The sequence below is a fragment of the Genypterus blacodes genome, unplaced genomic scaffold (assembly GCF_046128005.1).
Source record: "Genypterus blacodes isolate CSIRO-AG114 ecotype Tasmania unplaced genomic scaffold, CSIRO-AGI_Gbla_v1 ptg000033l_1, whole genome shotgun sequence".
NCBI lineage: Eukaryota > Metazoa > Chordata > Actinopteri > Ophidiiformes > Ophidiidae > Genypterus > Genypterus blacodes.
In genome coordinates, this window is record NW_027466846.1 from 1,523,694 (window position 1) to 1,549,241 (window position 25,548).

General features: G+C 40.0%; 1 protein-coding gene and 2 non-coding genes across 3 annotated transcripts in view; 2 read left to right on the forward strand and 1 right to left on the reverse strand.

Moving 5' to 3' along the window:
* Nucleotides 1-507: 507 nt before the first annotated feature.
* Nucleotides 508-25,548, forward strand: part of dnah9 (dynein, axonemal, heavy chain 9) — a 52,728-nt gene continuing 27,687 nt past the window's right edge. The window contains exons 1-39 of the mRNA XM_076146681.1: nt 508-840; nt 1,757-1,944; nt 2,030-2,188; nt 2,721-2,851; nt 3,002-3,213; nt 3,498-3,731; nt 3,902-4,069; nt 4,408-4,512; nt 4,643-4,793; nt 4,929-5,043; nt 5,347-5,415; nt 5,981-6,107; nt 6,820-6,966; nt 7,437-7,545; nt 8,485-8,726; nt 8,881-9,016; nt 10,382-10,578; nt 10,775-11,031; nt 12,105-12,266; nt 12,780-13,002; nt 13,237-13,403; nt 13,946-14,089; nt 14,194-14,353; nt 14,485-14,640; nt 15,703-15,835; nt 16,828-17,105; nt 17,375-17,505; nt 17,701-17,827; nt 18,602-18,754; nt 19,241-19,366; nt 19,621-19,860; nt 20,031-20,191; nt 20,943-21,099; nt 21,557-21,661; nt 21,916-22,073; nt 23,676-23,814; nt 24,579-24,866; nt 25,069-25,279; nt 25,413-25,540. Of these exons, the coding sequence (XP_076002796.1) occupies nt 508-840; nt 1,757-1,944; nt 2,030-2,188; nt 2,721-2,851; nt 3,002-3,213; nt 3,498-3,731; nt 3,902-4,069; nt 4,408-4,512; nt 4,643-4,793; nt 4,929-5,043; nt 5,347-5,415; nt 5,981-6,107; nt 6,820-6,966; nt 7,437-7,545; nt 8,485-8,726; nt 8,881-9,016; nt 10,382-10,578; nt 10,775-11,031; nt 12,105-12,266; nt 12,780-13,002; nt 13,237-13,403; nt 13,946-14,089; nt 14,194-14,353; nt 14,485-14,640; nt 15,703-15,835; nt 16,828-17,105; nt 17,375-17,505; nt 17,701-17,827; nt 18,602-18,754; nt 19,241-19,366; nt 19,621-19,860; nt 20,031-20,191; nt 20,943-21,099; nt 21,557-21,661; nt 21,916-22,073; nt 23,676-23,814; nt 24,579-24,866; nt 25,069-25,279; nt 25,413-25,540 (6,627 nt within the window). The remainder of the gene's footprint in view (nt 841-1,756; nt 1,945-2,029; nt 2,189-2,720; nt 2,852-3,001; nt 3,214-3,497; nt 3,732-3,901; nt 4,070-4,407; nt 4,513-4,642; nt 4,794-4,928; nt 5,044-5,346; nt 5,416-5,980; nt 6,108-6,819; nt 6,967-7,436; nt 7,546-8,484; nt 8,727-8,880; nt 9,017-10,381; nt 10,579-10,774; nt 11,032-12,104; nt 12,267-12,779; nt 13,003-13,236; nt 13,404-13,945; nt 14,090-14,193; nt 14,354-14,484; nt 14,641-15,702; nt 15,836-16,827; nt 17,106-17,374; nt 17,506-17,700; nt 17,828-18,601; nt 18,755-19,240; nt 19,367-19,620; nt 19,861-20,030; nt 20,192-20,942; nt 21,100-21,556; nt 21,662-21,915; nt 22,074-23,675; nt 23,815-24,578; nt 24,867-25,068; nt 25,280-25,412; nt 25,541-25,548) is intronic.
* trnal-cag (transfer RNA leucine (anticodon CAG)) lies at nt 5,142-5,224 on the reverse strand. The gene has a single exon. It is a non-coding gene; the product is annotated as a tRNA-Leu (tRNA).
* trnak-uuu (transfer RNA lysine (anticodon UUU)) lies at nt 22,850-22,922 on the forward strand. Its single transcript has one exon. It is a non-coding gene; the product is annotated as a tRNA-Lys (tRNA).

A 25,548-nucleotide genomic window follows, 5' to 3' on the forward strand; every position in this document is an offset into this window, starting at 1 on the left:
CTCACATATAGATGATTGCATTATGAGGTCAAATATGATTTAATAATCATTATTGATCTTCTAGTAGGTGCCATTTCATACACTGGTTGACTCCATCTATGCTGCATTTGAGTGCTCATTTGAATGCGGTTTATATCAATTAGTACATGACGTAATAACTGGGTATTTGACCCCTTGTGGTTTGAATGAAGATTATAACTTTCCATTTTTCTGTCTCAGATGTGATTTTAGAACTTCCACAATGTTGGTGTGATTAGATTTTGCGATAATGTAAAACACTTTTTACGCTTGTCACTGTATAGCAAACCCCAAGTTAACCACGGCGGATCTAATCTCGTCTACTCTATTATCTATAATTTGACAGAGAACAATGGGGCGTTCATGGCCCTGTGTGAGCTGAGTTTGTTGGCTCGGGTCCCCTAAGCAACCAGCCTCCTCAACGCAAACACCGCGTTACCGTGGACCAGGTCAACAATCACAGCAGGACAGCGGTGGACAGCGGACGACATGGAGGACAAGAGGTTCGACTTCATAGAGGAGGTTGTGTTAAAGAGTTTAAAACTTAAACGGGACCACTGGCAGAGATGTGTCTCCAGCGAGGACAACAAGCAAGTCCTGCAGGAGTTTCTGGACAAAGCCGAGCAGGACACGGTGGTTGTGTTCCAGAACTCGACCGGACTTCAGACCGCTTCTGACTTCTCCAAACACTCCAAAAACAGAGCGGTGTACTTTGTAAAACGAAGTAAAACTGTCCTGACCGCAGACTCCATGAAAACTAGCTTGTTTTTCGGCGACATACCTCAAACTCCATTTGACCAATTCTCCTCTCTGTTTGAGCAGGTGAGCATCAGCACACACGGACTTATTGAGTTACTATTTGCTTTGGATTAGTTTGATGTATCGTTCAAAGTTACCAAGGTTACCGGATTACGTTTATAGTTAAATCAATCAGTGTAAAGTTTAGACAACGGTCCACGGTTAGTCTCAAACTTTTTCCTAGGTGTCTGCAGGATTTACGCCTTTTTTTTTTAACATTGATTCAAACAGAACTGAAAGATTAGAAACGAATGTCGTAACGTTTATTTTCACATATAATAAACCATTGACAACAAGCGATGATTTGATAACGTCATTACTGCAAGGTTCATTTTAAGGTCGTTCCATCAGGACAAGCTCATCTTCTCATTTGAAATGTAATTTATAATTCGGAAATAGCCACATTTCAGCTGTGATCGTCATTACATTACGTGTTATTTATTAATTTGATTGGCTGTAACTTCTTCTACAGCCCAATCAACCAAGATGAGGATTTGTTAACAGATAGAATCATATAATACCAAAATTGCAGGAGATAGAACTCTTGAAAGTATAACATTTATCAATTCATTAATTCATTTAACCAATACACACAAAAGACCCAGACATCTTAACCCTAACTATAGTCCTAATCTTACCTATAATAGGTTTATAATAGGTTAGAACAAAGCTGTTGGAACAATGTCACTTCACTGCAATGTGGCCTTGGTTCAAGTCCACATGCTTCCCTATGTTCTCTTTTTGTGGTAGTAAGGATTGGTCAAATGCAGAGGATGAAAGTGTGGGATACAAAAAGCATTATTAGAATAAGGCGGACTCATTCAGTCCAGGCCATATGTACTCTCTATTACTTTAGTCTGGTCGTGGTATTATGTCCTTTAGAACTGTGACTGTCTTGAATTTCCCAGTAAATTCTTCTCATGTACTTTTACTCCTCTAGGTAGTGATGCCACTGCTGTCCAACAGTATTAAGAAATCTGACTGGCCAAACGTGATTTCTCAGGACATCAAGCGCCATGTCAACTCCCTCGGGACCAGTGTATGTGTGGTTTCAGGTCAAATCAAAGGAAATATTATGCTTCCTCTCCCCGCAGGGTTAGAAAGAGTGGAGCAGGAAACCAACAAAAGGTAGAAGAAAACATCTGGGTCTTCAATACTATAACTGAGGGTACATAATTTGTCCTAAAACTTATTTATGTCTGAAACATTGTAGGTGGGAAACGGTGGATAAGCACACGATCCATTCCCTAGAGTCAGTGGTGATTGAGTGGTGCCAGCAGATCTATGCAGTCCTGTGGAAAGACTCCTCTGAGGCCCTGCTAAAAGGCAGAAATCCTACTCCACACACAGAGCTGCTCTTCTGGAACAACAGGTCAGGAATGATATTACCATATCCACTGGTTTTTCTAATGTTGTGCTGATACTATTTATTATTTCAGATTTATCATTTCAGATGTACTATATGTATGTATGTATGTATATTCTGGCCTTTTGTCATGCTGTAATGTGCTTTTTGCAGGAGAATGAATTGTATTGCAGCTAATTTCATAAAATAGTCTTTCCCTTTCCTTCTTATCATTGTGCCAAATTGCTTTCTAACTTACTTACTTACTTATGTGTATGTATTAAGTTATATGAATTATATTTTTAAATAAATTAGGCTGCTACCGGGACCTTGTACATGTTGTATATGCCATTTGGGCGTCTTTCCTCTCCTGTACAATTTTTAAATGTATAAATTTATAAATTGCAACTAATCTTTCATTATTTACATCCAATGGAATGTAATAGAGAAAAAGCAGCAGAATCTCATTTTGAGAATTATGAAACAGGATAGATATTTAGTAATTGGTTGATTGATTACTTTGACTCATTGGTTATTTCAATGCTTTTCTTTCTTCAAGATATGCAGACCTGAAGTCCATTAACACTCAGTTAAGTTCCTCCAAGGTGAAAAAGATGGCGATGGTGTTGGATGCTATAGAAAGCAGCTATTACCCTACCTTCAGTACCATGTTGAAGGATGTTCTTGCAGGTAAATACACAATATTTATATGATAATAGTAAAAAGCTTAATGAGGCCTGGTTTGTGAGGCATGGTAGATCTTTGTAATATTTTGCTTTTACACATTTGTTATTGTTGTTCCTTGGGTACAGTCACTTTAATCCTATATTGACTTGACAGCATTAGAGGAGGCAAAGGACATCTGCATCCACTTGAAACCTCTGCAACATCTGTTTGAGGACATGGAGAATGCAGAATTTCCTCAAGTGAAGGTTCAGATTGGCCCTTTAATGCACACAGTGTGCCTGGTGTGGGCTAACTCCAGATACTACAACAAGCAAGCGCGCATCATCATTCTGCTGCAGGAGATATGTAACCTCCTAATGCAACAGGTCAGCAGAAGTTTTCTTAGTCAGCACCTTGTGGGCAGTGGTGTTATATCATGATCCGGATCTTCATTTAGTGTTACATCATTGGAATAAATATAACTGCATCCTGTAAAATATATAAGATTCTTATTATTTATTTATATTTATATTCCTTTCAGAGGAATCGCAAAATCTAAAACGTTTACAAACTGGATTATGTGAATTTCTGACACCATAAACACCCATGGGTATAGAATGTTTGTGTTGTGCACCTGACAAACAGACTCTGTCCTTTGCATCAATAATAGGCTCAGGTGTATTTAAATCCAGAAGAGATTCTCAGAGGGGAGGTTTCAGAGAGTCTCTTCAAAGTGCAGACAAGCCTAGAAGTCCTGGAGCTGTTCAAGAACACCTTCAATGAACGCAGGGCCAGTCTGAGTCAGTACCAGAGGAATGGGAACCTAGTTAAGCCTTGGGACTTTTGCCCTCACTTGGTCTTCTCTGGATTAGACTGCTTTTTAAACAGAGTCAGAACTATTGAGGTGGGTATATGGATTGTGTATTTTATTTCATCAGTGGTAAATTTGTCAGTGAACGTTTTATTCAACATGGTGTGGTTGGTGTTGTAAGTTGTAGAATAGCTTTAGGCTTCGTCCTCCAGGACTGAGAATCTATTTGGACAGGATTAGTTTTACATGATTACTCCTTACAGGGTATACTTTTGATGGCCGTGGACCTGTTAAAACTTGAGAAAGTGGAGATTGGTGGCATCCAAGGCAGAGGCCTCAGCCAGCAGGTCCAGTCACTTCATCAAGAGTTCTTGGACACGTATAAATGCTTCACAGAGAAACCGTATGACTGCTTGGACCTGAACAACAAGGTTTGTTAGTTCATGATTCACAGGGTTCATGGGGTACAGGGTAGAGAGCTGCACAACTCCTGTAGGAGAACGGGTCCTCTTCCCAAGTTGAAACATTAGTATTGCATTATCATTGTCAATGTCCAGTACCATTGTCTGTTTAATAGATACATTTGTATTATATTTCAATGTACTCATCACTTACTTGCCGTGGAGCTCTCTGTCTCCGTCTATCTGACTCTCTCACATGTGGAGTAGATGCAACACAAAGGGTTTTAGGCGTATTATTGTTATTGTTATTGTGTGGTGTACTGTGTGGTATTTTGCCAGTCAGTCTAGCTGATATGTTTGCCCCATAGGAGTTTGAAGATGATGTGAGAGAGTTCAAACTGAAGGTGGATGACATAGACCGACGACTAGGAGCCATCTTTTGTCAAGCCTCAGGGCTGGAGGATACCTTCAAGGTCTGGGAACCTAATCTGTCTCTCTGTTTATCTCTATTATCCTCTTTCTGTCTGTCAGTGTCACAAATTCTAAGATACACACATGCAACGCCTTAATTTGAATTCTTTTTCACTGCTCTAATGCCTGCAGCTTCTGGATATGTTTGGTAGCTTGTTGGAGCGTCCATTAGTCGCTGCAGAAGCTCTGGGCATATACCGTGTCCTTGTCTCAATGTTTGACAAGGAGCTGGACTGCTGTAAAAGCATCTACGACGTACACATTCAGACTGCACAGGAAAAGGGTAAGATTGTAACATTTTTGATATTTTATACAATTTTACACAAGTTTACATGGTCAATGACTCCTTGAATGGAGGCCTTATTCACCCTTCATACTAATAATAGTTGTATATCTTCATTCAACCTTACCACCTCAGGTTCCTCTCGAGTGAATAAAGATATGCCATCAGTAGCTGGAGGGCTGAGGTGGGCCAAGGAGCTACAAGGACGCATCGAGGGCTGCTTCTGTAAATTAAGCCACATTTCCTACCAGTGAGTTAGTCCTCTCTCCGTACAATAATGTGGCTGAGATGTTTATTTGTCACATACCTACATAAAAAGCATATGTTGTGAGATGAATTAAAGAGTATTGTCAGAAGTGGGATTTGAACCCACGCCTCCAGAGGAGACTGCGACCTGAACGCAGCGCCTTAGACCGCTCGGCCATCCTGACGGTTGTAAATGTATGATAGACCTTAGGTAATGTTCTTAAAGGGCCACAAACTGTGTGTTACAGTTACTGGGAAAATATTGTATGACTTTTGCATGGGTTGTAAAATTTGATTTTCTCTTTAGGTGCCTGGAATCTGCAGAAGGTGAAAGGGTGGTCAAGAAGTATGAGGAAATGATGCAACTTTTGGACAGGTGTCTTACTATCTTTCTATTTTTTTTTAATTGTCTTATGTCAGTGTATTGCATCATCATGCTATTGTAGCTGAAGTTTGTAAGATTGTTCAGTGGGTGAAATTGCTGTCGAAATCTAAATGACTTCCCCCACCTGTCCAGTCCACATAATATCCCTCCGTTACATTGTGTCCTTGCATCCACAATAATTGAATGATGGGAAACACCTTTGTTATGCTGTAATCAGCATTGTTACTGCCAACAGCGAACGCTGCATCATTAAATATATACCAGTCGGGAGAAGGACATGTGTCCTCACTCATTTCCTGCATGATTATGTTTTATGGCAATGACATGACAGTTTGATTGCCCCAGTATCTGTGGTGCAACCATCTGAATCTCACTGCACAAATCCAACTTGCTTGTATTTATTTTAATGATGTGAACCATTTGTTTGTTTGTGATGTAAAAGCCTGGACCCCTTGAATAGGAATCACACAATGTGACCACACTGGTGGTAAACATGAATTGGCTTCTTCAATATTACCTTTTGTGTGATTTTGATCTCTTTTGTTATTATATCCAGATACTCCACCAGCCTGTATGAGTCATGGACAGAGACAGTGGGCCAACTTAGCCTGTGCAACCTACAGTTACCATTAATCAACAGAGACCCTGAGACAAACATGATCTCAGTCAACTTCAATCCACAGGTTTTTACTTGCCAAATGCTGCCACATGCACCTGTTGCTTTGAATAACTAGATAATGAGTTAGCGCTAGTGATTACGATAAGATAAGATAAGATAAGTTACTGAATTGTGACCACATGTTACTGATCTCAGCCTTTTAGCGATATTTGTTGCAGTGACATCCACTCTTCAGTCTGTTTAATGCAGCTTTGAGGAAGCTGCCCAAAGTGAAATTACTGTAATGATTAAGGGCTCTGTTACACGTCAGTGAGCACAGGGGAAAAATACTAGGCCCCTGACACTGGGAAAGCTGAAAGGAATGCAGCCGTTAGTTGTTAGTTGACCGTTGTGTCTGACTCGAGAATATGTTGAGAAAGATGTGACAAAGTTAAATTAAAACCGAACTGTCAATAAAGCTGCTTCCATCAGCACACAAACCAGTGGAAAGAGAGTGTATACAGTATGAAAATAATACAATTTAATTTTCCAGATGCTCAAACATACACATTAAAATCACATTACATTATGAAAATACACAGGATAAAAAACAACAATGTATGTCAGTACACTCATGCATACTCCATGTGGGTTTCAATAAATTAAAATGATAAAACATTTATCCAGAATATTTTATAGGGAGTCAACTTATATAATGAGATGTATATTTACAACCATTACCTTTATTTGTGTCTCTGTGCTTCGGCTTTCTTCTTTCACTGTCTTTTCGTCTCTAGTTGACCTCTGTGCTGAGGGAAATGAAGTACTTGGGGTCAGGACAGGCTGACAACATCCCTGACACTGTAGTGCAGATCTACACCACCAGGGAGCAGTTGTGGCAGTATGTGACCAATCTGGAGATGACCGTTGGGCGATACAACAAGGTGTTTGTAGATAATGCAAAAAATTCTTGCCAGCATACATTTAAGAATAATTTCAGTGTTCTGCACAACTTTTTCCTTCTAGCTTCGAAACAGGCTAATGTTGAGGTGACCTCATGATCAAAGCTGATAGGGAGCCTACTCGGTCGGGTCAGCTTCGGTCTGGTAGCTACAGGATATATTGTCACAAGACCCAAGGCAGTAGCATGGGACTCAGCCTACCTGATCAGCCTGAATATAATTTGGAACAGACTCATCACATCATCATTTATTAGATATTACAAAAAAAAAAACGTATATCTGGCCGTCATAAATCTAAGTTGAAGTGCTCATAATTATTTTAGGCAGAAAAGGTTCACGTCCAATTTGGCGGTGAAAATGAACATGATACCCTGTCCTGAAGTTTGTAGCTGAAAATAAAACTTTGAAAATGTCTTCTTTCTCTTTCTTCTCTCTTGTGTCATCTGGTTTAGGTGCTGCACTCTGTGCTGGATGTGGAGCTTCCTCTGGTAAACGACCAGATAAAGGACATTGGCATTCAGCTTAAAAAGGGAGAGGAGAGCCTCAACTGGAACAGCCAAGGTTGGAGTTCTATTATTACAGATGTTAGTAAGCGAATAACGCGTTCTTGATCAATTGACTAATTTTTAGTTAAAATGCTAATATTGATTTCCCTATTGTGCTAAGAGTGCTTTTACTATGATGTTGTATTTTTCCTCAGAATTCCGCTAGATTTAGAAGTAGCTATAAGAACTTATTCAGCAACCTCAGTCATCTCAAGTACTTAATTTAAATACAGTTCTATGACCACGTCTCAGATTTCTACTGCATTACAGTAAATATTGTATTTTGTATGTTTATTAGACAGTTGTAGTTACAGCACTAACTAGCTGCATCAGTATAGTCTGATGAATGCTATCAGCAAGGAAGTTAATTCATCTTGGTGAGGACTTGCAGGAGTTTTCTGAAGGCCTTTTTTTTTTACACACTCACTCACTTGCCTGTTGTCTTTTGCCATGGAGTTGCTGCTCACATTCCTGAGACCCTGTTGTGTTTATATGGGGTCATGGCAATCTTCTTCTTACTATTATCTAGAAAGACATCCTGAATGTTCTGATGAGAAATAGGTAATTATTTACAGGGGAAGATTAGCTTGCATCTGTGTTCCTCCACTATGTGTGTACTGTGTGGCTGCGGTACTTGTGAGGTAACATTTTCTCTTTCTTTTCTTTCGTATCTTATGACTATCCAGCTTAGCATACAATTATGCAGTGATTTTCTTATGTATCTGTAAAAAAACATAGAGTACCATTCATTACACATAAGGACTTTTGATATCACTGTTTTTTATCATTTGTTTACCAAAGTTTCACACATGAAATACTTTGAGATGTACATAAGTTTGTACATTGTTGTCATTCATTTACTCATTCATTTGAAATTTTCCCATATCTTTTCCTGTGTTTTCTTCACTTAGCTTTTTTGACATCCGTACTTCATATCTCACCCATCTCCCTTTAGGTGTTTGGCAGTATATCCAAGAGCTGCGTGACTCTGTGTGTGACTTGGAGAGCCGACTCCAGAGGACAAAAGACAATGTTGAGGAGATTCAGAGATGCATGAAGTCTTGGGCCAGCCCAATATTTGGCAGGAAAGAGGGCAAAAAGGACACACTGCTATGTCTGGAGGACAGGGCACAGAGGCTGGACAGGATTTACAGCTTGATCCAGTCGTCTGGAGAAACTATCCACTTCTGGCTTAAGGTGGTTAAGTTTAAGTCCTTCATTGGTGTGTCAAATGACAAACTTCACCATTACAATTTGTTAATAGTTTACAGTTCAAATGCTGATTCAAAATTTATAGTTTATTAATGTTGAGATCACATTTTTGATAACTCATGCTCAAATGATGCCTCAGAACAATCTGGAGCTGTTGAAGGCTGAGCCATCTTCTGAGGAGTGGAAGGCCTACGTGGAGTACATTGATGACTTGGTCACAGATGGCTTTTACAACAGCATAGAATGCTCCCTCAATTTCTTCCTGGATAACACAGGTACCTAGTTGTTTGTGATGGAGCCTGAAGAATATCATTACATAGCAAAATAAGAACACACCAGGAACGCCTCATTACATTTCCATCCGGTTCAAGATGTGGACTTCAGTCCAATCTTCCCTTTTCTCCTATTTCCCTGTCTGTTTCCATGTTCTTGCCCTTCTGCCTCTCTTCCCACCATTGCACTTCTTGGATGGAATCAGAAATTACCTTCTTGTTTGATCAGAAAGTTCCCCAAGTTAGTGAGTCTGCTTTTTGATATCTCACTAGCAGCCATAACAGAGCTGGTCCAATCTCCAATCTTAATTTCAACTCAGGCTCACACTGGTGCCCTATGGACCACCCTCTGTCTGTATAATTCCTATGGAGCTTTCCCCATATTAAGAACTGTCCTGAACAAGCGAAGTAGTCAAGCAAGTTGGGCAATAGAACCCTCACACAGGGTTTCTGCACCAGTGCTGCCGACCTCTCATATTTAATTACCCATAACAACTAGTTCTGTGTCTGAGAATGGAGGAAACATACAGATGTTCTGTCTAGGTACTTTATCAGACATTGTGTTCACATTAGCAATTCCCTTTTCAGGGTGGGATCAGATAAAATCACATAGTACGAGTTCATATTCAGAAAAATGTGCTTCACTTTTATCCATTGGCAGTACAGGCACTTCAAAACAATATACTGTATGATGCCATCTTTTTATTTGTTTCAATTCATTGTGGAACATTTTAATTTGTAGGAAAGCAGTGCATTATATTAAGCAACATCTGCCAGTATTCATGGTGACCTGCTTACAGTGGAGAGAAGGGAGTGGCATGCTCCTTGGGATGGAGAGATGCTCCACAAGGGTTTTAATGCAGGATTCATTTTGGAATGACGGAGTCCAGAACAGGTTGAAGACAGCAACCAACTTCCACATGTTGAGGGGGGACATAACTGTGTCCATATAATTGTATATATTTATGATTTATCTTTTTTGTCTTTCATACCTTTTTCATACCAAGTTGTTTTACACACTTTTTTAGGGTTTTTAAATGTTTTCCTATTCAAAATGCAGAAAATCTTCAAACTTCCTTCAAACCTAATCTTTCAGCTCTTGTCCTTTCTTGTTGATTTCACTAAGAAACGTCACTCAATGTTTGAAATAGTCACTGTACCTATTCAGAGATATTCATACAACATTTTTTTTTTCATATTCTCTTCAATTTGAATTTGAAACCTAGCTAGTCCTGCACATGTTCAACTAGAAACTTAAAACCAACATTTACACATTTTATAATTGTCATACTTTTCCACTTTATTTAAACACTTTTGTTGGCCTGTGAAGTCCGCATTAACCTTTCCAGTCCTTTCCTCTCAATCCAGACAAAACAGCAGTTGTTGCACCCCTGTTCAAGGCTCAGCTAGAGCTGAGGGTTCCTGACATGGTGTTCAATCCATCAATGGATTTTGGGTCTGCAGACAGTTTCTTTGAACTGGTGGAAAGTCTCATCAATGATGTGTTCAGAATCTCCTCACTAGTGCCACGCCTCGCCCAGCACAGCCCCTTCCCCCACTACCAGGTACCAGATGTTTGATCTGGCTCATGTGACTTCATTGCAGTTGTAATATCTTTTTCTTTGTGATGACATTCCAGTGGTTTGTCCTGGGACAAGTTAAAGCAATGTAGATCTTCTTGTTTCAAAACTTTGATACTTGTTATTATCTCTACCTCACCATCTCAAAACAAGTGCAATTATATTATCTTTTCCACCATAGGCTGACATGGAGGACATGGATAACCTAACAAAAATGCGTCATCGTTTGATGGATCGTGTGCAGGGCATCATGGCATCATGCTGTGAATTTCGTAACTCTCTGGAGGGCCACTCCTATCTATACATAGACAACAGGAAGGAGCTAATGCATCAGTTCCTTCAGTATGGCCATGTTCTGACCAACCAGGAGATGGAAAATTACGAAGGTCTCCCAGAGTGTCCCCCAACACTGGACAGCTTTAAGGAGCAGGTGGATCGGTAGGTGGAGGAAGCGGTCATGTTATTGGTGGCAGTAGAACACAGAAGAACATAGTTTGCTGACAAACACACAACAGTGTCACAAAAATGACAGTAGGGGTGTGTGAAGGAATTATGGAGGTTGAAAAAGAGAAACGGGGATTGACCATGTAGATATGCACACACAAAATTAAGGCAAGGTGAGCAACCTGATTATAGCAGAAACCCTGCAAAATACACATGACATTACATTACATTACGGTCATTTAGCAGACGCTTTTATCCAAATTGACTTCCAAGTGCGTTTGACATGACAAAAGGATCTCCATCACTATACTGCATGAAAAAGACTTTGCTGTCATCACCAGTGAATTAAGGAAGCAGAGGAAGTTCCAAAGATTGATCCCTGTCCTATCCAATTGGCATGTTAGGCACGACAGCAGATGCAGTCGTGCCTAACATGCCACGACTGCATACCATGCTCATCAACATGATGAGCTCACATCATGTTGACCAGATAATTCACACAAACAATCTTGAGTAGAACAGACAACAGCAGCGTTGATGATAATTAAGAGGATGAGAACCCACTTATGACGTTGTCCAACAACAGCACTAAGACATTTTACTCTAAGTCCGTAGAGTATAATTTAACTGTCTGTAGAGTATAATTGCCTGTGGAATTTGTTGCATTTGTCAGTTTACCAATTTCTCTGTACATTTCACAGTACATTTGCTCTGCTCTCATACAATATTGCAGATTTATGATTGTTTTAAGTGATTTATAACATTTATCACATCCACTATTAAGAGTACCTTTTATGTGAGCAATAGCTGAGCTTTTGTCTAAAATGAAAAGGGACTTTTTAAAGGGATCATTAACTGTTTTGATGTATAGTTTTTGTATGATATCGTACATCGTACCTTATCTTAGATAGAAAGATACAAACCCATAAGATCCTGAGTAAGAGTTACTGACTGAGAAAGCATTTCATTTTAAACTTCTGGTTATCAGTCCAGTGGCGAATGTTTGCATATGTTGTTTTATTTCTAGCCATGGTTGAACCACTTTCAGTTTACACTCCACATTGCAGTTATGAGAAGATCTACGAGGAATTGCAGGGTCTGCAGAAGGTGCACATCTTCCAAGGATGGATGATGGTGGATTGTTCTGCCATGAAGAACAGCTTGCTTCAAATCTCCAAAAAATGGAGCTTCATGTTCAAACAGCACCTCATCGAGCATGTAACCAACAGGTACAGTATGGCATGCAAGCTCATTATACTTATATCACCATGCTGACAACCTACTGAAAAGGCCATTAGTGAAGGTATACATGTGAGGCTGTTCTGGAAATTATCACCTGGACACTCTATTCTCCCATATACAACTGTTAAACCTTTTTTGAATGCAGCCACCCTTTGAGTTATTATAATAGACATGACAATCCTGTCTAGGAAAATAAATTGGTAAGTAAATGGAGTTCTTGAACCACTTCTGATATGTATGCAAATGAACACTTTAGGAAAGTTATTGCTTTACTTTTCATTATTTTTACATTACAAAATGTCATCCGATCCGTGTTATTGTGCACATGTATAATGGTAAAGATGTTTGTGAATGTAAGGATGGTGTGTGTGAGATCAATTTGTATGTTTTTATGGCCTTAAAGGCAATTCATTACTTGTTACGAATACACTTGTGACAGCATATTTCTCTGCACTGTACATCCTGTATATTAATTGTCAAGGGGAATCTTTTTTTTATAGTTTATCAGATCTGGAGAATTTTGTCAGTCTTGCTGAGGCTGGTCTGGCCCAGCGGGTGGAGGAAGGTGACTACAATGGGCTGGTGGGAGTCATGGGTCATCTTCTAGCTGTCAAGGAGAGACATCACACTGCGGATACCATGTTTGAGCCCCTGCAGCAAACTATGACTTTGCTGAAAGTCTATGAGCAGGAGCTGCCTGATGTGGTCTACAAACAGTTAGAGGTGAGGACTGATGGCTAGTCAGTTCAACTTGTTTTTTTAGAACCCATTTTAATTTCTTCGACTGTCATCTGAGACACAGCCATTTTTCTTTCTTTTTATCTGTGACTCCCTGCTATATACAATCACACATTTCTGTATCACCTCTCTCTCCTGACAATGTATTGTCTCTGTCACTACTACACTTCTCTTCCTTGTTATCTAACTCGTCTGTCTTATTTGTCTGTCTTTCTCCAGGAACTGCCAGAAAAATGGACCAATATAAAAAAGCAGGCAGTGCTGGTCAAACAACAGGTGGTGCCACTGCAGACCATTGAAATGGCCAAACTGCGTAAAAAGGCTGCTTCGTTTGATGTGGAGCAACATACCTTCAAAGAACATTTTCGCAAACACGGGCCCTTCAGGTGCAGTTAACATAACCTAAATTCTGTCAAATGACTGCCTTAATTTAAGGTTAATTTATTTATATATTAGTTTAATTGAGTGCAGTCACTGAAGACATCATGGATTGCTGTTAAGCAGTTCTCTTGGCGGAGATATGCATGTGTAAGTCATAAATTATAAATTGTTCTCCCTGACTTCTGACTTACACAAGACCCCTCAGGTGGGTTGCTGCCCTCCACATTTTACAAGATCACAACAGGCTTTTTACAGGATAATTATTTAGGATTATTGCAGATCTTTCACTGGTTGGAACCTATACTGATACATGTCAGACCTTCCATTTCATTCATCATAACATGCATTCGTCATAATGATTAATTGACAGATTAGTTATTGTCTCCTCATGACCCGGTGAATATATATGTGTGTGACCAATGGCCACGATCCAAAATGTCATTGAAGATATCTCACTGAGTCCATTTACCTGAGCCGGATAATCAAACAGCCATTGATCTCAAGGTTTGTGTGTGTGTGTGTCCTGTGTGTTTGGGTATTCTGTCAGATTTGACTGCGAGGAGCCCTACCAGATGTTGAATGCTTTTGATGGGCAGATCCAGGAGCGGGAGGAGGTGATGGCCTCTCTGATTAAGTCTGCCAGCTTGTTCGAGGTCACTGTTTCAGAATATAAACAACTCCGGCAATGCAGGTAATCTGGGAACAAGAAAATTAAAACGAAAATGAACCAGGTTTTTGTTTTGTTTTTTTACTTTTTTTAAAAATGTGCTTTGTCTGCTCAAATTATTTTCAAAGACAAGAGGTGGGCCTGCTGAAGAAGCTGTGGGACATGATCACTGTGGTGGGATCGAGCATGGATGCATGCAAGACCACTCCCTGGAGGGATATCAACGTGGAGGACATGGAGCTGGAATGTAAACAGTTTTCTAAAGACATTAGAGGGCTGGGCAAAGAGGTAAGAGAGGTTAAAGAGAGGGGGGAATATGTACCTCGCATGCTTTTAGTCATTGCAAGAAGTGCATACCATAAAACTGAGCTAACTCATCTCTGATACTGAGTCTTTGTTTTTGTCACTCCCACTTTTAGGTGAGAGCATGGGAAGCCTTCACAGGTTTGGAAAGCCAGATCAAGAACCTCCTCACCTCTATGCGCGCAGTGGCTGAGCTCCAAAATCCAGCCATACGGGACCGGCACTGGCATGAACTTATGGATGCTACTGGAGTCCGCTTCACTCTGAATAAGGTTTCCAGTTCATTTTATAATATAAGCAATATGAACTGAGGGATTTATGGAATCATGCCTGTTTTTAATGGTGTTTTCTTATGTATGAGCTACAGACTAGCAGTATGTTGTTTTCCATATTTGGGAGCAGTTCCCCAGCTCTGTCTGGAAGATCAGTTAGCCTGCTTGTTCTGTGCATGGAGAGCAGTGATGGCCGAAGTATAATGACCACAATATTGTAACAGGTGTATTTAATAATGTAATCACTGGTCAAAAATAGCTTAAAATTGCTAACATCGTTTCTGCCCCTGATTATTGCTATAAAATATATATAATAGTGTCTTCTGTCCTCTGACATTCCTGATGAAATCTCATTGATGTGATTGCACAATTCCTAAACCAATTTCTTGTGCCTAGCATGATCAAAACTCCCATACATGCAGGCATCATGGATGTGCGAAAAAGTGTTGGCACCATCAATACTACGGGGAGAGAATCCTTTCTTATTTCAACAGCGTGGTCTGTCAATCCAAGACAGAATTTATTTACTCGCTCTATAAATGTCTCTCTTTGCACTTAAACCTCAGCACCTCACGCTCAAAATGTCTTTCCCTGCACTTGGATTCACACTTTTTTGCGTTTGATCGCGTTTGATCGCGTTTGATAGAATGGCATGAGTTGCTTTGAATTGACAGACCACACTCTTGAATTTAGAATGGATTCTTTCCCCATAACAGTGTCCATTAAGAGTCACTTTTGGGGCTCAGTTAGTGCTGACTTTAGTACCAGAGGTACCTGTCATGGTTTGCAGAACAGAGGACCAAAGCGCAGATTCACTGAGCCAAAAATATTTATTTACACTTGCCGCCAGTGGATGAGTTTTTTTTATTTTATTAACCTCTCAACTGTATTGTATGTATCGTTAGAAAAAATAATGACTCAATCAGTCATTTTAACATCAGTCATCAGTCTATTTTAACTAGCTATCCCACCATTAATATGTTATTATCATCATATGCTATTATAAACATAATGTGGAGTTGGAATTTTTGGTAAAGCAATACTGTGTTTGTCAATGAGCAGGACACCACTCTTGCTGACCTGCTGCAGCTGAACCTGCACTGCTTTGAAGAGGAGGTGAGAAGTATTGTGGACAAGGCTGTTAAAGAGATGGAAATGGAGAAAGTCCTGTCAGAGCTCAACTCCACATGGACAGGTATATTGATAAAAATCACAATGAATGTGTCACGCAAGGACGATATATCAATAATAATCAATAATATATATTCAATTCAAAAGGCTTTATTAGCACAAACGTATATTATTGCAAATGCTCTCTGTGCAGGGAACAACACAAAGGGAAAAAAGGCAATATGATAAAAATTATTATCTGTTATGGTTCAGTTTTCCCTATTTGGTGGCACCCAATTTGCTGCTTTTTGTTTTCTCATGATGATTTATGGACCCTTAGTTGCTTTGTGGAAGTCTGGATGTATTTTGTTGGATTTTTTCCCTGACAGGCCTAAATTTCGAACATTCCAGGAGGAAATGCTCCTCTGTTGGCTCAGCTGCTGTATGGCATCGCTGACAGAATCTTTCGTGTTTGTGCAGCCATGATTTTTTTGTATCTTCTTGTTTCTATAGCCAGGCTGTGTGTGCTGAGTCTGTGCTTTGTCAGTGTTGTGCAATGTTTAATACCAGTCACTGTGCTCAGGTAAGTCACCTTAGGGCCAGATAGCACTTCATCTTGCTCTGTGCTTGTTTGTTTCAATGATGGATGTAATTATGTTTGTTGGTTGTGATTGGTCATCTCTCAGGCTGCTCCTGACACTCAGGGACACGCCTAGCTTATTGCTTGTGTCTTTGCATTGCAAGTCTTGGTACCAGTAGGATTGGGTGATTATTTCATCATCGTTCTAGTATTCTGAGAACTAAAATGTATATTCAGCCTAATTCTGATTGGCAAGCATTGTTTGTTGAATTTCTGTGGGATTAGTTTGTATATTTCTGTATGGGCCATTTTGACCAGTTGTTTTTTCCCCTCTCATTGAAGTTTTGGTTTAGCAGTGGACCCCACACTACTGTAGTGGAGAATAGATTGGATGACGCATTTCACACAAGCACTGTCCATTGGGGTTATTTCAGCACTAGAATGTTTCACCATACTGGCTTTATGAACCATTTACATATTGATTTTATCCATTGCAGGTATGCAGTTCCAGTATGAGTCTCACCACCGGACCCAGGTGCCGCTGCTGCGCACAGACGAGGAGCTGATTGAGATCCTGGAAGACAACCAGGTGCAGCTGCAGAATCTCATGTCAAGCAAGTATATCTCCTATTTCCTGGAGGAGGTGTCATCATGGCTGCACAAGCTGTCTGTGGCCGATTCGGTCATCTCCATCTGGTTTGAAGTGCAGCGGACATGGTCCCACCTGGAGAGCATCTTCATCGGCTCAGAGGACATCCGCTCACAGCTCCCAGAGGTTATATTCGCACAAACATCCAGAGTGATCGATATTCATACTGTATTACTGATGCACCATGCACATATACATACATACTGTACATACATAGTATACATCACTTAATGGTGCCCCGCTAGCATAACTATTATTGCTGAATTAATTAATATGTTCATACTCCTAGTTTAAGAGATGTGTGGAAAAGTGCAAAGATATTTGTTATTAAATCTCTTTCTGTCATATTGTAACCTAATTCATTTGGCTGGCCTGTCTTTTGAAATTGTCTTTAGGATTCCAAACGCTTTGAGGGACTTGATACAGATTTCAAAGAGCTTGCAACTACTATGCATAAAACGCCTAACGTAGTGGAGGCCACCAATGAACCTGGTCTTTTTGAAAAGCTGGACGACATCCAGAGCAGGTATGGTTCAGCTTCCTGACTCCTTTCTCCTTCCTCCTTCCTCCTTCCTCCTTCCTCCCTCCTCCTTCCTCCTTCCTTCTTCCCTTTTGTACGTTATGAGGTTCACATATTTGTACTTTCACTTCTTTTTCTTACACATGGGTACACAAACACACAATAACACCGTGTGTGACCATTGTGTATTTTTTTCGACAGGCTGTCTTTATGTGAGAAGGCTTTGGCAGAGTATCTAGACACCAAGCGACTTGCCTTCCCTAGATTCTACTTCATTTCTTCAGCTGATCTACTGGACATTCTCTCCAATGGGACAAATCCAAACCAGGTGTCTCATCTGATATTTGTCAATAAGTATCCATGGATATTGTGTTTGTTTGTCATTTCACAAAGCATTAATCTCCCCTGTCTTATTGGGAACAGTGGGAGTTTTCTGGGCATACCTGATGAGATCTCAGTGATGTGTTTCAGATATTTTCCACACCATTTCCCATTCCTAGGTTACCTCAACTCACTGCAATCAGTAATAGCAGTGACTGTGTTCAGCGAAAATCACTGGGTCTAAACTCGCACAAGTTTGGTAGCACAAACTACCTAGGGTCCGATTTATAGTTTGTTACCTAAGTTACAGCGATCGATTAATATGCAAACAACACAACAACATATGAGACTGTTGTGTATGATAATACATATCAGTATGGATAGTTATCACTGTGTTATTTTAAATATATCTTTTAGAACCTAAATGGATAGAGGGGGAAAATAAGAGAGACTTATTTGATGCTTCCATGAGAGAGAGCACTTTAATATTCCTTATAAGAAGTACTTTTCCTTAGTTCTCCTGAGTAACTGTTTCCTGTATGCCCTACCATCAAAAAACATTTGTTGGAAGTGATCAGGAATGAATTCAATAGAATGTAGGATCTATAAAATCTCTTATCAGGGAAGACTGAGATTGAGTGATGATCAGTGATCATTTGGATGTACACAAAGTGTTTGCCAGTTCTGTGTCTATAAATGCACATAATGAAGAAAAGAAAATGTCCCTCAGATCATTTAATATAACCCAGCTGCGTGTTTGTGTGTGTGTGGTTTTTGTTAGGTCCAAAAGCATCTCTCTAAGTTATTTGACAGCATGGCTAAGATGAAATTTGAGGAAGATGGAGAGGGGAATCCCACTAAGATCGGTCTGGGCATGTACAGCAAAGAAGGGGAGTACGTCTCCTTTAATGAGGTCTGCGATTGCAGTGGACAGGTAAAGAACACATACAAATACAACTACAGCCTTTAAATGGTGTATGTGATGCCATTATCTTCTGATGGCTGACTTAAATGATGATAGACTCTACGTTATGTTTCTTAATGAGATGAGATTTACTGTTGACAATGTCACAAATTTTGTCTGTAGATAAAAAGAATTCATACAAAACTTAACTCACTAGCCTTTGTCTGTCTGTAAAGGAATCAAATATAGATATCACAAACAACAAAGAAGAAACAAATGAAATGGACTGTGACTACAGAAATGTTTTATATTGCACATCAAATCCTACAAATGCATAAAATAATTTTCCTTTATATTCTACAGTATTTGCCGGACTCTTCTTTCACTCTAATCCTTATTAATGATCCTATTTGGGTCCATTGATAAAGGAAAGCACATAGGTGCTGATGTGACAGAGATTGCAATGGTTCACCATTTGCATTCTTCATTCATTTGGTTCTTTGTGTTTGGGATAAGGTGGAAGTTTGGTTGAATCGTGTTCTGCACGCAATGCGTTCCACGGTTCGCCATGAGATGACAGAAGCAGTGGTGGCTTATGAAGACAAACCTAGAGATCAATGGCTGTTTGATTATCCGGCTCAGGTAAATGGACTCAGTGAGATATCTTCAATGACATTTGGGATTTTGGCCATTGGTCACCTTATGGTTACCTTTATGAATTATTAATTGGTACCGAAATCATTGGTTATCATCATCATGGTAAAAGTACATACATGGGTACAAAAGATACATGGGTAGAAAAGAAATTGTTAATTGAGTGGTATTTCACTCTTTAAAGGCACAACATCCAATCCACATGTACACTTCTGTAAATTATGATATCCTTTTCTGTTTAGGTAGCATTGACCTGCACTCAGATCTGGTGGACGTTGGATGTGGGTACAGCTTTTGCTTCTCTGGAAGAGGGCCATGAAAATGCCATGAAGGAATACTTCAAGAAACAGGTGTCTCAGCTCAACACACTCATCTCCTTGCTGATTGGCCAGCTTTCACCAGGTGACCGCCAAAAGGTCATGACCATCTGTACTATAGATGTCCATGCTCGAGATGTGGTGGCCAAGATTATTGCTCAGAAGGTGAGAGGGCAGAATGTAAAATAAAAGATGTATGGGCTGTTCATGGTGCTGCAGCATTTCTTTGAGAGGATTTTACCAGCAAAATATAATAACAAGGAATATCCTTACCATATTTAGAGGAATGATTATATCATGCTTTATCTTGAATCTATAATAATTTGCTTCCGCAGGTGGAAAATTCTCAGGAATTCATGTGGCTTTCCCAGTTGAGACATCGCTGGGATGAGAACGACAGGCATTGTTATGCAAACATCTGTGATGCCCAGTTTCTCTACTCCTATGAATACCTTGGCAACACCCCTCGATTAGTCATCACTCCTCTCACTGACAGGTACAGAGATGATCTGAGTGTTATGAATCAATTTGTTGTGAAAGGCAACAAAACACCTGACTGACAGCTGAAGCTACTTTAGTTGGTCACAGGCAAAAAAATACATTTACAATACAATGCACTGCCTTTTATTATTCAGAACAGAGATAGTTAACTTTGATTTATCTGACTCCATTGATTAACAAGAATGGGCCTGGGACAATAGGCCTGGGACAATAGAAATATATAATTAAAATAATACAAATAATGAAATGAACAAAATCAGTGATGACTAAACAGAAGAGCAGATGGCAGGATAAAGCACAGAAGCCAAGAGAAGAAGAGGATCAGATGAAGAACAGCCAAAAAACAAGAGAGGGAGCTGGAAGCAAGAGCCAAGAGAAGAACACAGACCCCTGCCAAAATGGAATCTTAAATACCCTGGACATTCACATTCACATACTTTTTATCTTATAATTTTTAGTCATTTTTTCAATATCCAGTAGGAATCGTGGATGAAATACATTTTCCTTCATATTGGATTTTCCAGCCTGCAGGGAGTTTGGTCGGTTTACTTATCTAAGCATAGGTCCTCTAATATTCCAAAATAATTATACAGAATTATATGATTCAGACAAATTAATATTTGAATTCCAATGTATTCTATTATGTGTATTCTACATAAGTATTGTAATAACAATAATAATAATACGTTTTTTATATCTTCGGGACTCACAGGTGATTTATTTGCATATATTTGTACTATATTTAGATGCTACATCACCCTGACCCAGTCCCTCCACTTGATTATGAGTGGAGCTCCAGCCGGGCCTGCAGGCACAGGGAAGACTGAGACCACCAAGGACTTGGGACGGGCCCTCGGCATCATGGTCTATGTGTTTAACTGCTCTGAGCAAATGGACTACAAGGTACTGATGAAGTGTGCATGTGCTTGGTTTATGTTCCTGCATTTTAGCCAATGCATGTAATTAATGGTTCCTTCATTACAGCATGTATGCATGCATCCATTACGCAGGCATCTTAAAAATATTCTTATCTACAAAAGGGGAGCCCTGCTGAAAAAGTTTGGGAACCACTACTTTAAAGTGACATTCTACAGCAATCACAATCACGCTACACACGACTGCTAAACACAACCTCAGACTATACCTTATTTAAAAATGTAACCTAATTTACTGAAAGCACAGCAGCGCTTTCAGTGTATGTATAGCAACTTTAGTGACAGTTTTCATCTTTCTGTCTAATTGCCACTAAACAGTTATGCTATATCCAAGCTGATTGAGTCACAACCTGTGTGCTTAGCTGTCCAACTTTCTATCCTGTAGTTTGGATCTTAATATCTGTGTGTCTCTCTTGGTCTACCAGTCCTGTGGGAACATCTACAAAGGCCTGGCTCAGACAGGGGCGTGGGGCTGTTTTGATGAATTTAACAGGATCTCAGTGGAGGTGCTGTCTGTGGTGGCTGTACAGGTAAGTACAATTCAACTATAGTTTCTGTTTCATTGGGAGGGCAGTTTGTGTGTTTTTGGTCTTTGATTGTTTGAGCCATGTTTTGTTTGAGAATTCATATGACTGTCTTATACTTTACACGAATGACATGCCAATGAGTGAAACCGAATGTGTGTCACACGAATTGGAAACATCCTTTGGGAGTGTTAACTGACAACAACAGTTCATTTATGTCTTACAAGTATCCTGTGTTGGTTTTGTGTACTTGTTGTTAGGTGAAAAGCATTCAAGATGCCATTCGGGATAAGAAGCAGAGGTTTAATTTCATGGGTGAGGATGTGAGTCTTTGTCCCTCTGTTGGTATCTTCATCACAATGAATCCAGGCTACGCCGGCAGGACAGAGCTTCCTGAGAACCTTAAAGCTCTCTTCAGGTAATAAAAGACATACATTTTCAAACATTAAGAATGGAATGGGAAATATGGTGGGAAGTAAGATGATGAGTAAAGATTAAGATTATTCTTGTCATGTTGCATGCAATTCACGACAATCACATGCAATTGATATTTGTCTTGCACCCCCTACATATCACACACACATGCACTACAGAGGGGGTGCAGGGCAGCCATTCTACGGTGCTCTGTAGTGCTGCAGTTTAATATCTGATCCACTGCTCCACTATTCTAGTGGAACAGTTGGGGGTTTGGTGCCTTGCTCAGGGGGCACCTTGGCAGTGCCCTGGAGGCAAACTGGCATTTCACCAGCTACCAGTCCACTTACTTGGTCCATACGAGACTCGAATCCCTATGGTCCTAGCTACTGCCGCCAGTGCAGGATCACTAATATCACTAAAAGGATCACTATGTTTATAAAGCACTTATCGGGTTTACAAGAGTTTACAAGATTTGTTTATGTTTTTTTCCCAACATTCATCAGTTAAATTTGAATGAGGCTGCACCCATTTCACTTCTGTTTTTTTTATAAATTTCATCCACTTAATCCCTCAAATCTGTTAGATATCATATTTGAGGCTCTACATGTTTTTTTTGTATATTTCATAACATTTTCCTGTAAGTGGGTGCCAATTTTTGTATCCATGGTGTTGGAAAGTCTGAATGAGTTAAATGAATTTGAGGGACAAACAACAAGTGACAGCTATATGTCTCCTTGCTTTTCACCAGCAAGATGATGCCGGTTTTCCTCGTGTGGAGCCCGGATAGCTCAGTCGGTAGAGCATCAGACTTTTAATCTGAGGGTCCAGGGTTCAAGTCCCTGTTCGGGCGGAGAATCTTTTTGGGGGCGGCAGTAGCTCAGTCCATAGGGGACTCGACTTGGGTACAGCCACTGCTGCAGCTAGAGAGTTGTCAGTTTGCCACCGGGGCACTGCCGAGGTGCCCTTGAGCAACTCAAATTCCTCCAGGGGTGCCGTATCATGGCTGCCCTGCCCGGCCCTTCTCTGTAAAAGTGTATGTTGTGATTGGATATGTAAAGGGGCGCAAGATGCATTTCATTTTGTGTGATTGAATGTGACTGCATGTCATTGCATCGAATTTGACAGATAAAGAATCTTAAATCTTAAATCTTAAAATTATACTTCATTAACTTCAGCCTAAATATGTAATTCCATCGTTCTATAAAAACATGGGGCTCTGTACTCTTTCTGCTGTTGGATTTTGGATTTAGGATTCAGTGGTTTTAATGTAAAATGATTGTGCCCGGTGTGGGACTGATTTCAATTTGTAAACTTGAGTTATATGCTAGTTTAATGATTGCTTTACAGTCTCAAACTCCTACATTTTTATTCAGTTTGTTTCAGGTTATTTAGTTTAGTTTGTAATGTAGTACATGCTACACTGTCATTCTTGCACAAGTTAAGTTGATTGAAGCTCGAAAACATTGAGCTGCAGACTTTAAATGTTAAATTTCAGAATTGAAAATATGTCAAAATTTGGCAGACACAATTTGGGAGGTCTGTGGCAATGCCCAGCCTTTATTACAACCGGGCTCCTAATGTATTCTGTTCATTTTTCCCACAGACCATGCGCCATGGTAGTGCCAGATTTTGAGCTCATTTGTGAGATCATGTTGGTGGCAGAAGGCTTCATTAATGCTCGAGTCCTTGCCAGGAAATTCATCACCCTCTACACACTGTGTAAAGAGCTATTGTCTAAACAGGTACAATAGGCTAAATAACACATTCATTTCCACTTCAAAGCTGAACAGCTGACACAATGGACCTCATTCATCAACTGTGTGTACAGAGAAATTTGATCCTGTCCTGTGCTTAACAGCAAATCCACGTTTCTTGGGATTCATTGTTGTTTCTAATAGAAAAAGGTATGCATGGAATTTAGTGGCATTGTTTATGAGTGGCCAGGACCACTCATGAACAATATGAAGAAATCTGTATTGGTCCTTCTTCAATTCTTTAATATAATGTACAACAAACAGCATTATGATAACACCTTAAAGAAAACTTTATAGTTAGTTTAATAGAACATGGTTATAATCATCCTACAAGGGACCAGATCAGAAAGAACTGGCTTACGCTTCTGTTTGCTTTTTAAAGAGCAGTTACACAGGACACTGAAAGGCGACGAGAGCATTCAAATATGTCTAACTCATTTTCCTCAAGTTAGGTTCTTCAACCTAAGGTTTGTCAAGTTTGAAAAAGAGTGGAAAACTTTCATGACTGCAGGCATTGCACAGAATAGAATACACTGCTTGCCAAATTCGCCATGGAGTTTAAAAGAACACAGAATTTCATATTATAATGGCATCCTGGAATTCAACCTAAAAAGTACATTTCCACACAGGTTAAAATTGTTAAAGGCCATTATAGTCCTGCCTCTACTGGCCAAAAGAGGATTTTCCTTCCACTTTCTCCTCTATGTGTTATGAATGCTGTCTCAGATCTGTTTCTCTGACTTTTACTAAAGGACCACTATGACTGGGGCCTCCGCGCCATTAAATCAGTACTGGTCGTGGCTGGCTCACTTAGGAGAGGAGACCCTGAACGAGCAGAGGACCAGGTACTGATGAGGGCTCTAAGAGACTTCAACATCCCCAAGATTGTGACCGACGACATGCCTGTATTTATGGGGCTAATAGGAGACTTGTTTCCTGCCCTGAACGTCCCCAGGAAGAGAGACTTGGACTTTGAGCAGCAGATTAAGGAGTCCATACTGGACTTGAAATTACAAGCAGAGGATAATTTTGTACTCAAGGTAAACATGATTAATCAATAGTCTCACAACAGTCCTCATGATCCTCTACTGCAGTTTTATGTAACTCCATTTCATTACAAGTCAAGGATAAATCCTTGGCAAATACGATCACAATTTGTCTTTGAACCAAGTTTCCCATGTTTCACTTTGTGTCTGTGTCTACCCGTCTGTCTGTCTGCAACTCTGCATCTGTGTGTCTCAGGTGGTGCAGTTGGAGGAGCTTCTGGCGGTTCGTCACTCTGTGTTTGTTATTGGGAGTGCGGGGACTGGCAAGAGTCAGGTGATGAGGTCACTCCAGAGGACTTATCAGAAAATGAACCGACGACCAGTGTGGGCAGACCTTAACCCTAAAGCTGTGACTAATGATGAACTTTTTGGCATCATCAACCCTGCTACCAGAGAATGGAAAGATGGTGATTTGCAAGTCCCTCAGAAACTGTTTAGGAAGTAGTTTGATTGCTAACCAGTATTATCTACGCATCCAAAATGTGGTGTAATTATGTATTATACAAGACATTCTACTTACTTCTAACACATTTCCTTTAGGTTTGTTCTCACATATAATGCGTGAGTTGGCCAACATCAGTCACAATGGGCCTAAGTGGATTGTTTTGGATGGAGACATCGACCCAATGTGGATTGAATCACTTAACACTGTTATGGACGATAACAAGGTCTGAAC